The 15,846-nt window shown below is 34.9% G+C and overlaps 2 protein-coding genes across 23 annotated transcripts in view; both read right to left on the minus strand.

The window, feature by feature from the left end:
- Nucleotides 1-2,641: 2,641 nt before the first annotated feature.
- Nucleotides 2,642-5,485, minus strand: LOC124642937 (formin-like protein 3). The gene has a single exon (XM_047181728.1). It carries the CDS (start codon nt 5,407-5,409, stop codon nt 4,957-4,959), a length of 453 nt encoding a protein of 150 aa, XP_047037684.1. The 5' UTR covers nt 5,410-5,485; the 3' UTR covers nt 2,642-4,956.
- Nucleotides 5,418-15,846, minus strand: part of LOC124642934 (serine/threonine-protein kinase MARK2-like) — a 188,843-nt gene continuing 178,414 nt past the window's right edge. For 8 of the 22 annotated variants that reach the window (XM_047181721.1, XM_047181720.1, XM_047181718.1 and 5 more), the window contains 5 exons: nt 9,964-10,032; nt 8,317-8,376; nt 7,168-7,279; nt 6,555-6,714; nt 5,419-5,579 (listed from right to left, as the gene is read on the minus strand). In XM_047181721.1, the coding sequence (XP_047037677.1) occupies nt 5,521-5,579; nt 6,555-6,714; nt 7,168-7,279; nt 8,317-8,376; nt 9,964-10,032 (460 nt within the window). In that variant the 3' untranslated portion in view covers nt 5,419-5,520. Of the gene's footprint in view, nt 5,580-6,554; nt 6,715-7,167; nt 7,280-8,316; nt 8,377-9,963; nt 10,033-10,412; nt 13,923-15,846 lie in introns of those variants that run through there. The other 14 variants (XM_047181706.1, XM_047181705.1, XM_047181707.1 and 11 more) reach the window with 7 other exon arrangements.

Genomic DNA, 15,846 nt, shown 5'->3' on the forward strand with positions numbered 1-15,846 from the left:
ATAGAAATTGAATCGCAATATGATCGCAATAGCAGTTTTAACCATATCGGGCATTCTGCTGCTAATATAAGACCAATCGTATACCAATGACATTCGATTGGTTTGCGATTGGTCTGCTATTTTGGTGATTTTGGTCTAAACGGTAGTTTGTTCTACAATCATATTGCAATCGTAAATGATTTGCAGACAAAATGATTCTTTATTAAATGACGGAAAAGGATAAAAACGTTTATTTCAAAGAAAAAATAGCGGAATGCCACATACGCTTCAGTCGTAATCGAGTCGTGATTGGATCGCAGTCGAATGTGAATCGTATGCCGCTTAAGTCAAATTAAGAGAATCGGGCTCCTGGCTTAACTTTACTGGGCATTCTGCTACTAATATAAGACATTTCATTGGTCTGCCATTAGGCCTACAGGGTAGTCTGTTCTACAATCATATTGCAATCGTAAATCAATATGATTCATTATTGAATCACAGAAAAGTATAAAAAAAACGTTTATTTGAAAGAAAAAATAGCAGAATGCCACATACCTACGCTTCAATCGTAATGAGGGATTTTCTTTAATTTTTACCTAGCTGACGCTGACCTAGGAACATGATTGCAAGGAACGGAACGTCATATAATTTCTAAGCCGTGTAACGAAACGTTAATGTCATCAACAATTTAAAAAATAGGGAATTAAAGGAGACAATTAGGGTCATGGCACATTATAGCGTCACCTCAACAGCACGGCTGCAGCACTGCGTCGCCTCGAATTTAGACTACGGCTAGCTGCCAGGGCCCCGATTCTCCTAATTTTACTTAAGCGTCATACGATTCACGTTCGACTCGATTCGACTGAGATCCAATCCCGACTCGATTACGATTGAAGCGTATGTGGCATTCCGCTATTTTTTCTTTGAAATAAACATTTTTATCCTTTTCTGTCATTCAATAATGAATCATTTTGTCTGCAAATGATTTACGATTGCAAAATGATTGTACAGCAAACTAACGTATAGACCAAAATCACCAAAATAGCAGACCAATCGCACACCAATCAAATGTCAATCGAATACGATTGGTCTTTTATTAGTAGCAGAATGCCCGATATGGTTAAAACTGCTATTGCGATCATATTCGATTCGATTTCTATTCGATTTTGACAATATTAACTTAGGAGAATCGGGCCCCAGCGCGCTAACTACGCGTTGTTCGCAAGGATCCAGCTCGCCGTCCGCGCGCGCGCGAGGTGTAAGCTTGCTGTCACCGCAAACTCAATATTATTTTAAGACAGTTATGATTGAACACGACGCAATGGCGTTGTTTCGCTGCCAACTCGGAGTCGGCGCGTAATGAGCATGCCGTCGGCGCGCTGTACGCATGAGGTCCGCTCGCTTGCAGCACGCGGGCTGCGAGTAGAGTTGTGTGGAAGCGGCAAGCGCGCTGACTGCTCACCGTTGGCTTTTTCATATTGACATTACGAAATATATTATAATATACACGATTTAATGCTCTAAATTGAATGACAACTTAAATGCTGGTGTGGAGCCGTGCTGTTGCGGTGCCGCTATAATGTGCCATGACCCTAAGTCAGTCAGATTATTATCCCAATGGCCCAACTGATTTTGAAAACAATGTGTCCTGAAAACTTAATTTCTTGGGTCTAGGCTCAAAGGGCTCGGAGCAATGTTTTTTTTTAACTTGGCAGAGGTACACTCAAGTAGGCGTAGTAGTTACAACGACATTTATTATAACTTAGGGTGATAGGTGATTTTATGTTTTAGGGTAGGATACCTAAGATTTTATAAATGTTCGTTGCGTTTGCTTTGTGTGTGTATCGTTTGCGTTTATGCGAGAGCGAGGTTGTAAGGGTTACATTGACGAATTTCTGTTAATAAGAAAAAAAAATACCTTCCATTTTATTGTTGACTAGCTTCTGCCAGCGGTTTCACCCGCATCCCGTGGGAACTACTTCCCGTGCCGGGATAAAAAGTATAAATACTATATACAACATGTAACTTAATTAACGCACATCCTGAAATTAGTTTGTTCAGAATCGTTTACTGAATCGATTTATATCATTTTCAATATAGGTAATTTTTTATCCCTAAAATAATTAAAACTACGGAAATTATTGTCATATCCCTGTACAGTCAAAACAAATTCAAATAGACTGTAACTCAAAGTAATAAGACTTCGTGTATTGTCGGCTTTTTCCGTAGTTTCGTTGTTGTGTCGAGTCGAGCGGCGCGCGGCGCGATATTTGCGTGCGTAGTAGTATGACCAAAAAGTTCTCCAAGAATTGGTATAACTAATTTAGTAAATAACAATGCATATACATGTTAAATTAAAAATTCGGTGTATGTACTATGATTATAACATAATATTCTAACTGGGGTGTTTGAGGGTGTGCGTTAATTACGTTACGTGTTGTATATATACCTTCCTCGATAAATGGGCTATCTAACACTGCAAGAAATTTTGAAATCGGGCCAGTAGTTCCTGAGATTAGCGCGTTCAAACAAACAAACAAACTCTTCAGCTTTATAATATTAGTAGGATTTGGGTCGAGAACCATAATTATGTCCTTTCATTTGACTCGGATGCAAATCAACATCTTGTATAGGAAAGGGTGTTAAAAGTAAACAACAAGCATGGAATTAAAAATAAAATTTATTTTTCATTTTGAATGTATCTCACAAATTCTCGACACGAGTCCCCTCGCAGGCAAAATGTACTACTCTAAATTATTATAAAACAAAGCTCATATATATATAAATATATAACTAGGTACATTTAAAACAGTATTATGTATTTCGGGACAACCAGTCGCATCGTCGTAGAACATTATTTGTCGATATAGCGAGAAATCAAAATTATTTGGTTAAAAGATTGCATTGTTTGTTTAAAAATTAAAATACATATACATGATTTATTTTATTGAATTTGCTAATTATATTAAACTTTAAAATATGGTTGAGTTTGTTTGCTATCAATTAAAAGCAACTGCATTTTATCATTATAAATTGACTTATTGCAGCTGTTTATTTTTACGACACTAATAAAAGCAAATAAAAATATGCATTTGTTTCAAAAAGTTCATTTGATTTGTATTTGTAATTATATACCTTTTATGCAGTACGTAGGGTTCATTGTGTTTTGTATACCACCCTTACTATAGGACATAATTTGTATTTGAGCAAAAGAAAGTTCTACAGTAATTAACAATAATGTAAGTAGTATGTATGGCGCCTCGCTTCACAAGTGGCGCAGACAACACGACCGCCGTCGCCGACACCTCAGAATTTGTGATTCCATGTAAAAGTTATAACACTACACTTAATTATATAATAGAAAAGTGATCCGCGATCGCCGCACCGCTCACACACACATGCATACCTATTCATATAACAATATTTACCACCTAAAGTATGCGACAGTCCACACACCAAAGAAAATTATGAAAAAAAACGAAGCTCCACACAAATCGAAAAAGAATAGTTTTAGTGAATCACAATATGAAAGGCTGATAACATCGAGTAGATAGAAGTCAGTGAGACGATCATATGAACGATTATTGCTATAACTACAAGTCCGTAATACTTTGATCACAATACACGTCTAACGATTTAAGTGAAGTATACTATCGCGCCTACGTGTTCCGCACACTCACATTATGTACCTTTGACACTTTCTAATTCAGCCTTATGATTAGAAAGAGCAACAGCCGTGGGCGACCGCGATGTCGTGCGGCCCGGCTCGTGGGGCCCGGACCGGCACGTGGGCCCCGGCACGCGGGGCCCGGGACCCGGCACTGCGGCCCACTCCGCCGGCCGCACGACGTACTTACAATGACATTATAAACATTTTATCGCTATTCAAAGACAGCCATATTTTGTATTTATATTTTGTTATATTGGAAAATGAAAAAAAATATAATTAACACTAAGCTAGATTGTATCTGTTGAGCTCAAACTCACTTTGTACATTATTACAACGATTAAAATACATAATGTAATAGTATATAAGCGATAGCACAATAACACTGACTGAGCGGGTGTGCCGTGGACACTATTCAATAATGTCTTTTAAAAAAACACGATTTCATAAAACAAAATTCCAAATATAAATTAAATAAAAAAGTGCACAGCACACACGGACAGACAGACGACTTATCTACAGAAAAAAAACAATCATGTAATAATAAAATTCATGACACAAGTAAAATTATTTATACAAAGATGCGCTGATTGAGAGCGGTGAATTAGAATCTCAGTGCGACACTCCATGACAACCACTTGGCACATATATCGCTCCATGCATTGTCCCACACTACGTAAATAAAACTCCTAAGTCACCAGCAATTCATTTATTCCAACAGTCGCAGAGTGCTGCGCTCCGCCTCGTCAAATCATAACGAACAATCGAATACGAGTGATCGATGCCACTCGATCAAACTGTGTACTCTATAAATCGAATAATAATACAAATTCGAGTGGGCCGGCCGCCCCGTCTTCAAATGTGACTACATTTACAAGAGTGATAACTTTGAGATAGGATTTTTTTTACATTTCATTATTTTTTCTTCAATTTAACACTCTACTTTCGTTATATCGAACAATTATGTCCTTTTATAAAGAAGAAACGCTACAAACCTTTCAAATCACTGGTATAGTTACGAATGACAATTTGACAGGGAATAACATTGAAAGAGATATGTCAAAATGCCATTTGTACTATCTCAGCGCTATAGTCCAAACAGGGTCCGCAAAAACGGAGGGTGAAACAAGAGATATATCTCAAAATTTTAGTTAATTAGGGTTGTAGTTTGCATTATCTATATTTATGACAGGAATCTTTTTTATATTATATCCCTTTCCCTTCCCTTTTTTTGCGGCCCCCACTTAGTCTACCATAAATAGGAGAAGTAGGAGCACATTTGAAAACGAAGCTCCAAATGAGTAAAGTGTTCAGAAGTCGAATAGCTCAGGCGGCGGGATGGGGTCCATGGGCAGGCAGTCGCAGCTGAGGTCCGCGGGCGTGGGCGGCGAGGGGGGGGAGCGGGCGCGGCCCTGGCGCCGCAGCGCGTGCCCCGAGTGCGAGTGCGCGTGCGGCACGTGCCGCGGCCGGCTGCGGCGCGGCGCCACGGCCTCCGCGCTGTCCACGCGCAGCGACAGCGACGAGCGCGGCGGCACGGGCGACGCCGCCGGCGGACGCAGGTAGTCTGACCGCGCCAGCGCCAACTCCGCCGGGGTATACGCCGCCAGGAAGTGTGCCAACGCTCCCGATGGTGTCCGAGCGCCACCGTTCGCTACTAGAACCATATCTTCTGCTGAGAGACGGAGACTGTCCGATCGAGGAGGCGGCGGCGGCGGCGGGGGGGTGTCGCGCGAGGAGGAGGAGGAGCGCGAGGGGCGGGGCATGCGGGGCGTGCGGGGCGCGGCGCGGGGCGGGGAGGGCGGCGACGCGGGCGAGGCGGGGGAGGGGGGCGTGGTCCGGCGCCGCCGCCGCCGCCGGGGGGGGTTCTGGGGCAGTCACAGCTTGAGCTCGTTCGCTATCTTAGACGCAATATTCTTGAAGCCGATGCTGGTGCCTGGGAACAACGAAGAGGAAGTTGATTAAGCTGTTATTATTCAATCATAACACTTCAAAAGTCTACTCAAATAATACTTGACGAAACTTGGTCTGTCCGGATAAGTGACCATCTGAAAGTATTCCCCAATTGGCTAAAGGAGTTTGTATGAGGAGATCTGATAGGCAGTCACTCTACATACAACTTTATTTATTTATTTTTTATTTAAAATACTTTATGCACATTGTACAACGGCGGACTTAACGCCTTAGGCGTTCTCTGCCAGTCTACCTTAGGGTGGTGGTGAAACAGAAATGGTAGGTGCAACACAGTTTGAGCATAAGTGCAAGATAATAAAAAAAAAAATATTTATGTATATATAAATATAATCAATATATATATATTTATAAATATAATATAATATATATTTATAAATATTCCTGAATCAAAGAGAAGAAAGTGAAGAAAATGAACTAGCGTAACGATTCCGCCAACTTGCCATGGATGTGATTACGTAGTTTAATTTTAAACGTGTGTCGACTATTTACCATCCTGACCTCCAAGGGTAGCTCATTCCAGAGAAGGATAGATTTAACAAAGAAGGAAGAGTGAATGATATCTGAACGGTGAGCAGGGAGTGAAGAAGACGATTATTAGAGGAGCGGAGATTTTTATTGTGCTGTGAACACACATACTGAAAGTGGGAGGTTAAGTATGCAGGTGAAGACGGGGTATATAGTATAGAAAAAAGAGTAGTTAATGCCCTCATCACACGTCCTTGTCTTATCGGTAGCCATTTAAGTTGCGCTCGATACGCTGACACATGATCGTACTTGCGAAGGTTAAAGACGAATCGAATGCAATTATTGAAAAGCCGGTCAAGTTTATTGAGCAGATCTGCATTCAGGTCATACTTTAATGCTATGCTAAATCAGGTAATACTGGAAAAGGCTAGTCAGACAACGAGGTCCTAATATCCTACATCACATGACTCACCAGATATCCGCTTGAAGCGCACTCCATTGAGCGAGAGTCGCGGCAGCTTGCAGACCTCGATCTCCCACTGCACCAGCGAGTCCGCGTTCGGGTCACCGTGCACGCACAGCAGCAGGAACCGCTCCCGCTGCTCGTAGTCGCAGTTATTCGCGTCTAGGACCTGGAAAAAAAAATTTTGCTCTGAAATGTGATTTTTGGTAGAAGACACGGAAGTATTTCCAAACGTTAAGACATGCACTCGAAGTTTTCCTGATACCATCATATACATAATTAAATTAAAATTGCTGTTTCGAAAGAGCCCAGTTTTCAGCTTCTATTTGATCCCCTGAAATGAACCATTTTGCCTGGCTCACACCATGCATATCTATATGCTCCGTTACCTAGTTACAGTGGCAGAACTCAGCTGCATCCGATTAAGACTGTAAATCAATTCTGACATCGGCAACATGTTTGTGAAAAAGATGGGCAGAAAAAAAGTGCATTTTCTAAGACTGTTTCCAACTCATATTACCCCAAAAATAGATTGACTTATAAAACTAAAAAAGTTTTGTCACAGAATATGTTTATTCTATATTTACAAACTGCCTAACAATTGCCCTAGTATTCTACATACCTTGCGAATCTCAGCCATGATTTCGTTGGGGTCCCGTGAGGACGTGGTCTTCATACTCCACGTGAAGCGGAGCACGCGAGGCTTCACCTGTTCTTCATTGCCACCCCCTTGTCTGTGCACATCAGAATAAGGGATTAAAACAACTGTTGACTTCCCAATATCCTCCGTAAAGAAGTCGGTTAGAAACAAGGGTCTTGAATTTCTTTTAGCAAGAGATGAACTTCAAAATGACTGGGATGAGTAAGGGGTTCTTATGTCCACTTCTCTTTTAGATATTTTAGGGTCCAAAGGGTTTATCTAAATAGTTTAACATCGAGAATAAATACATATTTGTAATCTGGGATTCCATTTCTTCGACTTCCTATGAAACTTACCCCACAGATGTCATATTCGTGTTCAAGAAAGTGTCGAAAAATATCAGTAATTCAAATACCAAAAAACTAACCAATTCTGATAATCTCTATCTACGGTAATCAAAATTTTGTAGAAATAAAATTCGAAAGCCAATTTTAGAAAAAAAATATTAATGAAACCACCTTACCTTTGACCCTACCGTTTTTCTCTTAATTTTAGTATTTGGCCTATCTTAGTACAACATTGCATATATAGACCATACTAACCACCAACTATGTCATAATTTAATTTCAGGTTCTTTAATAATTGAATGTGTAAACCCTGTTAATGGCGGAAAGTTGCAAGTTAAAAAATGAAAATTAAAGCGCCGTTAGTAATCGAGCAAGCGTGTTTTAGCTCGGTTGTTCAGATAAGCAGGTGAATTATGGGTAACGCAATACACAATTTGTAAAGGTAATGAGTCATTTAATAAATTCTTATTTCTCATCTATGAACATGTGTAATTAGTACAACTATTTATAGTTCTACGGTGTAGCATTCTTATTTTTAAACTAATTAAGAAAAAGTACAGGAAAGTATAACACTATTTTCTCTATCGACTCACTTCACAAAAATATCTTCGTTATCTAAACAACCAAGCCAAAAAACCGCAACAAAAATTACCAAAGACTCTAAAAGAACAGAAAACGGGAAAATAACACTACAACATTTCTGGTAAGTCGACCAAACATAAGGGTACGTCCACATACAACGCAAACACGACAAACAGAGGATAAAATGAACTAGGATAATTACCCAAGCATGGTTTGTGGACTAGCTCCAACCGCATGCTTCGGGGTGGTACCGTCCAATGGCCTAAAAACAGAAAAACATAAAAACTAACGCTAGACACTAAGGACACGGGTGTGGCGACGGACACATACGTACATTGATTTGTTATACGCTGGTCACATTTTTTATATACGTACAAAAAAGTTAAATTAACAACATGATAATTTAAATAATAAATTAAAAAAAAAACATTTATGTATTTCAAGTAATCATAACCCATATTGTTATCTACATAGACATTATTTAAATTTAAATAAAAACGAAATTTGGGAGAAAAACTTTAAAAAGCAAAATTCTTAAAAGAATCATTTAACGCTCGATTTGTACCATTTTTTAGAAAATATTTTTACCAGTAATATATAAGGCGGACAAAATTTTGCTTAAAATATATTTAACAGTTAAACCAGCGTATAACAAAAATAACCAATGTTAGGAAAGTGCAAAATTTAAAGAAAAAACATTGTCTAAAACGTAAGCAGAGTCTGGAAGCAAGACAGGGCCACAAATCAAAGGCATGCCTGCAATATATCTTGATTCACAAATTACCTATTTTTTTTTACTTACCCAGATGACACTAATAAAATAAATTCTAAAAAAAATAAGAAAAACCATGCTACAAGCGCACTTTATTTCAAAAGATGGTTATGCGGCCAAGGATGAGTGTAAATGGGATTGTTAATAGAATAATTAATTTAATATAATGTAAAAAAAAACTATATACTTATTAAAATAACATGCAATATCATTTTTAATAGAATATATTTTTTTTTACTGTAAAATGTGTGACCTGATACGAACGATTTTTTTTGGGATCAAAAATTCAAAATGCAACACATGACTGGTTAATAGCAAAAGTTTTTGTGTCAAAGTTGTCAGTACAAAAAAAAACAAAAAGTCATGTTTAATTTTGTTATTCACGAAAAACTTGTAATCCATCCAATTTAGTACTGAAGCAATAATGTTTGAAAAAAGTAAAGATTTATAAAAAAAAAAGAAAAAAAAACTTGGATTTTGTATATTGAAGAACTAGCTACATATTTAAAGAAAATCTTTTTAAGTCCCTGCCATGCCAAATTTAAAATACTGAAATTAAAGAAAATTCATTTTTTTTTGTAAGGAAATCATGCTTCTTCTTTTATTTATAATTAAGTACAAATCGGCTGGACTACGTATTAAAATACACACACAAACTCAATTTTTATAAACCCTTCGTAGAACGATGATGGCATATTGGCGGTGGCGAGAAATGGCAACATTTAAAAATATATTTTACAAATGTGCATCATACTGTTATTATTATAAAAATAAATAAGTTACGCTACAGCAAAGAATCATTTCTAAGGAGTAATTAAGTTTAATGAAACAAATAAACTCAATAATTTGATAAGGTCAACAAAAAAGAAATGTCTGTTATTTGTACATTACATTTTACCACTGCCATTATTGCACATTTTTAAATAAATCACTTTATATATGTATATTCATGATTTGTTTATATTTCGGTTAAGATATTTCATCGCCCCACCAATAAGCCCTTTCCATCGTCCCCGATCCACCACAACTTTGGTATAAAACTTGAAATCAAAAGGTTGTGTTATTCGCCTCGCGTACCTCCGTTGTATATCCAGGGAGGAAAATATACGCGGTTTGCGTCCCGTGGACTCGCCCAGTACCGACAGTCTGTCAGGATAATACTCACCATTATTTCATGTAATGTTTCATTTTTTTGTATAAACCATCAGTTGAAAACTCATCGATTTTTATAAAATATTTTAGATAAGCTCAGTCTAATGAACAAAAAGTTGAAACTACCTTTTCTAAGATAAGAAATTAAAATTTTAATAAAAAATTTGCTATGTCGAAAATTACAAAGAATTAAATCTTCGTGTAACGTGACGGAATCTCAATAATAACTTTATAAATCACAAAAAAATATAGTGATGTAGACAATAATATAAGCTATTATATAGCTTAAATGATTTTATTTAACAAAGGGAGTTGTGTTACTGTTAAAATATTATTAAATATTGATTTTCTGGGAACTTCGAAATAAAACACAATTTGTTATTAAAAACTTGATTATTTGGAGAAGCGTAACACATCCATTTATTGCGCACTGTCAAAACAAAATAGGTATTCATACTTCAATACACATACGTCAACTTAATTCAATTATTTAGCAAAGTTTTGAAGTCCGTAACATTCAAAAACATTTCACATTTTAATTTTGTTAACTAAATTTTTACTAGAAAACATTTTTGAATTTTACTGAACGTCAAAAAGTATAAGATCACATTAGTTAAATGCATCTTAAAACAATGCCCATGATTTAGAAGACTGTATTATAATCCCAATTAAAATTAATTCCTTAGAATTTAAATGTACTGGGAAAATGGAGCGAAAACAAAATATGGACGGTTGATTACACATTAATATATAATTCACTAGTTACCCCTATGGGGAGAGCTACTCTACAGTCAAGAATGAATTTAACTGTCAAAGAGTTGCTCTGAAATAAAATATAAAAGATACATTTTCTAATAGTAATTATCATTTGTCGTGCAGTTTTCCCAGTGTATTTAAACTTGTAACACACTTCAGAGACATGACGACCCAAAAAATAAACGCAAAAAGGATGAAAAATAGAAAAAAAAATCTCGGCTGTAAAGTATTAAAATTAAATATATCTAACTACGCTTAGCGAACTAAGTTAGAATGTATTGCATTGTTCCTAAATCGTGTAATAATTATAAACATATTGCTTATAGATTAAAGAAAAATGCTCGCAGAAAAAAAAATGCACTATTTATGTGCGTAAAAATTATAGATTGTTTGATATATTATAATCTGTACATTCCCAATATTTATTTTTTATATTTATTAATATTAAATGTCAAAATAAAAGTATGTCCTACTCAAAGATATTATTTTCGAAGACGGTACAATTTTGATAAATTCTGTTGTTAATAAAGATTTTATGTCAGTAACGTCCAGTGAGTCTCTTATATTTTTTGCACCGAAATATAGAATTACAGTATTTTTGAGTATTACATTAGACCGAAGACGTCATATTCCCATATATTTTTACTAATAACACAAATAATAAAATACACGCATTTTCTAACGCGTATTCCTTACAACAGCACCTAAGTTTTGACATAAAATTTGTTCAGTACTCTATCTAATGTTCAAAGGAAAATACTGGATAGACCACATATATGAAGAAAAATAATAATTTTATATATTTTTAACTATTTTAAAAGAATCAATTCGTTATACCTCTCCATTTCGAAAGGGAAGGACTGAAAGTATTTTGTTTTGGAAAATATATAAATATAATAATATTAAGAAAGAAGAAAGGAGATAAAAGGGGCCTCTGGATAAACTATAGCACAATTTTTTCAAAGGGGAATATTTGTATGAGACCCATAAAGCAAGAAATAAATATAAATAAATAAACTTATTACACCGTAGAACGCAATAACTAAATTTCCCTATAACGCTTCACAACTGTATGAACGCTAATATACAGTGTAAAACGTTAAAATACTCAAGTACCCCACAATATAATGATTGAAATATAAAAAAAAAACTTGAAATACATACATTTTAGATATATTAAATACGCTTATATTTATGATATAATGGACTTTTCACGAACAATAGAAAAGTTTAGAAAAAGACACTCGCACTCACAAGTTATATGTACAATTTATTTAAACACCCTAGTTTGACGTAACGCATTAATGAGTCAAGTTTGGGAAGTATATGACGAAATGTTCAACATTAAACAACGTTTTCTCTATTCATTCTAGAAACATCGATATCTTTACGATTGGACATATAGAAAGTGCAGTATCAAAATATTGATTTGTTAAACAAGGTGTTAATATAACGTGGATTTAATTGAGAAGATATCATTAAAGATTTTTCGAGATAATGATTATTTTCTAACAGTCAATTCCATAATGGGAAAATATTTATATTCATTGTCTTTGTCGATCGTGATAGTGCAGATACGATGCATTTAGTTTTGTCAAATATTTTTTTACTTATACAATCAGCTTGAACCAAAAATGAGAATTTCAGAACACCTTGTGTAAAAAATATTTTTATAATACTACGTAGACACATTCCCTAACACTATAGGGTACAGTTGAGGACAAAAATATCTTATTTTTTGGCTCTTAATTAATTTGTTTTATTTTTTAATAAAATACAGCTGCCTAAACGTGTTAGTCCGTTTATGTGGTAACGTCTACTGAGTATTTGTACCAAAGCCATAGGTTCGCCTGAATCTTAATTACTAAAAAAATACTATTTTCATGCATGTATAATAATATAATATGTTGATAATTATCTCACTCGCGCCTTAAATATAATCATAATCGTGTTGTGGACCATTTGAATTTGTTTACAGGTAGAATTTCAACAAAATAGGTACAGAGTATTAGGTACTTGATAGAACGAAAAACATAATTTAGCAAGGAAAACATAAAAGCTATACACCCATATGTATCTCTTTTAAATTGGAATAAAATGTCTTCTAATATTTTACATTTGAGAAATTTATCTAGAGGTACATTTTACAACATGGTCCACATAAAAAACCCAACAATGAGATTTTTCTACAGAAAATGTTTACTTACACAGTAAAATATGCAATACAAATATACAAAATATTGTTTCAGTCGATGACATATTTAACGTTTTAGGCAGAGTTCAGAATTTAGATAAAAAAAGTTAAATTATTTTAAAACAAAAAACAAGATTTGTGCTTTTTTGTGAACTTAAACAATAAAATATATACGGAACCCTGGAATGTTGAAAATTCGCTCGAAAATAGAACTCTATACTTCTTATGAGCTAGTGATAAAATGCAACTCGCGACGGGACTAGTATTCCGCTACATATTATTTTAAGAAAATCATAAAACATGAAAATTTGTCTAGCATCATTCGTACTTGACTGTACTACCTGATTTCTTACTAAAACTCGAACAAGAAAGACCTTACCTATTATTTTTAAAGGAACATTAATTTCTAAAAAATAACATGTAGTCAGAAGTCGTCGCGATTTTTTATAATGACAATAATGATTACAAATCGAATTTTTAATTGTATGTTAACTAAAAATGGATCTTCAAAGTTACGCCAATTATAAAAAAAATGATTAAAACTTATGAACAACATCTTGTTATAGTATTCAGTGTATTAAAAAACTTGGTTTAACAGTGTCACAGTCTTACTTTGATAATACAACTACACTTTTCAAATAATAAAAAAAATATCGTGCTTGATAAGAAAAAACTAAAAATATAATAATATGTCATAGTAGATACATTTCTTGTATCAAAATATTATAATTATAATAAAGACTATAGTTTAGCCGTTAAATTTTAATACACTGAACATTTTTGTTATAAACTCCGTGGACTAACAAAATATATTTATCAACCGACGGAGCGTCCGTACTGTATACAATTCCCTATAATTTATTAATAATATTTTAATTAATTATAATCTTCCTGACGTCCGCAGCCGCCAACGGTTCAAGGGTTCTGATTCAACCTGCGTAAAACGGAACGGGTAAGCGAATCGACCAATAACGTGTCGAATCACCCCCCTCTTCCCGACCCGGCTCGATTTTTAAACACAAGTTTTTTTTGTCACTGGTAGGATTGCCATATATAAGATTTTATGACGAAAATACCGCATTTTTAATGTTGTAAACACTCACTTCTTTCTAAAAATCATAAGAAAATACCAAAAAATATACACAGAGCGTATAGATGATTCCTTTGGGTATAAAACACAAAATAAATATTATTTTTTATGGCAATCCTATTAAAGTCTCGCGCCGCAACACAAGATGCACAATACTAAACGCAACTCCCTCCGTTAAATAAAGAAAAAAAAAAACTAAAAAAAAATATTCAAAAAAGTCCGTCACGTTAAAATTAAAGGGTTGTGGAATAGACTAGAAAGCGATTATTCAAAAACCGGTAGAGGACGCGACTGTCGACGATCGTTAGTAGAAGCGTACGGTTAGGTAAGAAATATCGTCATACGGGGGATGCACGAGAGATGTTTAAAAAAAATATTATTTGTTATTATTTTTTTTTTGCTTTCCGTACACCTCTCATTGTCGACGAGGCACAAACCGAGTACTTACACAATTGTTTCTATCGACAAAGCACTACTGACAACACTCAAAGCATGTAGGCATGTCTGTAGCCTTAGCTCACACTTTTGTTTAGCAAAAACTAATAAAAATAAGTAAAAGACATAATAGGGGAGTACATCATGCTTTGATAGTAAAACTACTAGTAAATAGTGGGGGACTTAGCGCGGTTACCGGTCAAACTGTGCGAACGAGACGAAACGGGAGGTAGGTAGCATCGTGCATCCCCTGCGTTGACGCGAGATTCAAAAATAACAAAATAAAGAGCTCGGAATCTTTAGAGGGAGACAATTTGATCTTAAGAAATAATAATAATAAAAAAATAATAATGAATAAATAAACACATATAATGATTCACACAGACATACGAATGGGTTAATTAATAGTGACAAGTTAGAGACAGTGTGTCTATGGTGTATTAAAACATTTATTTACAACAACATAAAATATAGACGTACGAACGGATAGAATGGAGCTCGTCTGAAAGTGTTTTTCTGTATTTATTTATTAGTTAATTCATTAATAAGCATTAGACAAGAGATAGAATAAATAAATCGTGTTATTATTTTTTTAAAAGTGGTTGCAAATAGTGTTAAAGGAATTACAAAGAAAATAACATGTGTGTCAATCCTAATAACCTACTTACGATTCACAAATCCCAAAACATACACAAACGGACAAATGAAGATATTATTACTGCTAAACATTGAATGTAACTCCCGAAATGTTTATAAAACATTATCAAACAGAGCTCCAGTATCACCATACCAATGGAAAAAAATACCTTTAAAAATCAAATATTTGTAATATCCACGAGTCTTATCTCCACAACCCTTTTTTACAGAACAAAAAAAAAAGAAAAAAGTCTAACATATATCTGGGGTCCCATTTGGGCGCCAATTTCTAAGATCACTATGTTTATTCTAATGTAAATATGATTATAATGTAAAATGAATGGGGGTGATTAATACAGGGTGATGCTTGGAAGCCGTGACCACTAACATTGATGCTTAGCGGTGAAATGTAGCTTTGTGAGGCAACGGGTTCGAGGCGGTTTTGTGACAAATTCAACAAATTATATTCCAAAAAAATTATCACTTAATTTTATAAAAAAAAAAATGAAGTATAATATATTTTTTCATACTGTATAATTAAAAAAAAAACAACTGATTTACACATAACCATACATAAAATATTTTTTTTGTCACAAAACCCCTTGAAATCGTCAAAAGTCTACTTAGCGGGCCAGAATCAAGCGATAGCTCATGGGGGCCATAACATAACGTAAAAAATATAAAAAGACACCACCGA

This window comes from Helicoverpa zea, chromosome 26 (assembly GCF_022581195.2).
Source record: "Helicoverpa zea isolate HzStark_Cry1AcR chromosome 26, ilHelZeax1.1, whole genome shotgun sequence".
NCBI lineage: Eukaryota > Metazoa > Arthropoda > Insecta > Lepidoptera > Noctuidae > Helicoverpa > Helicoverpa zea.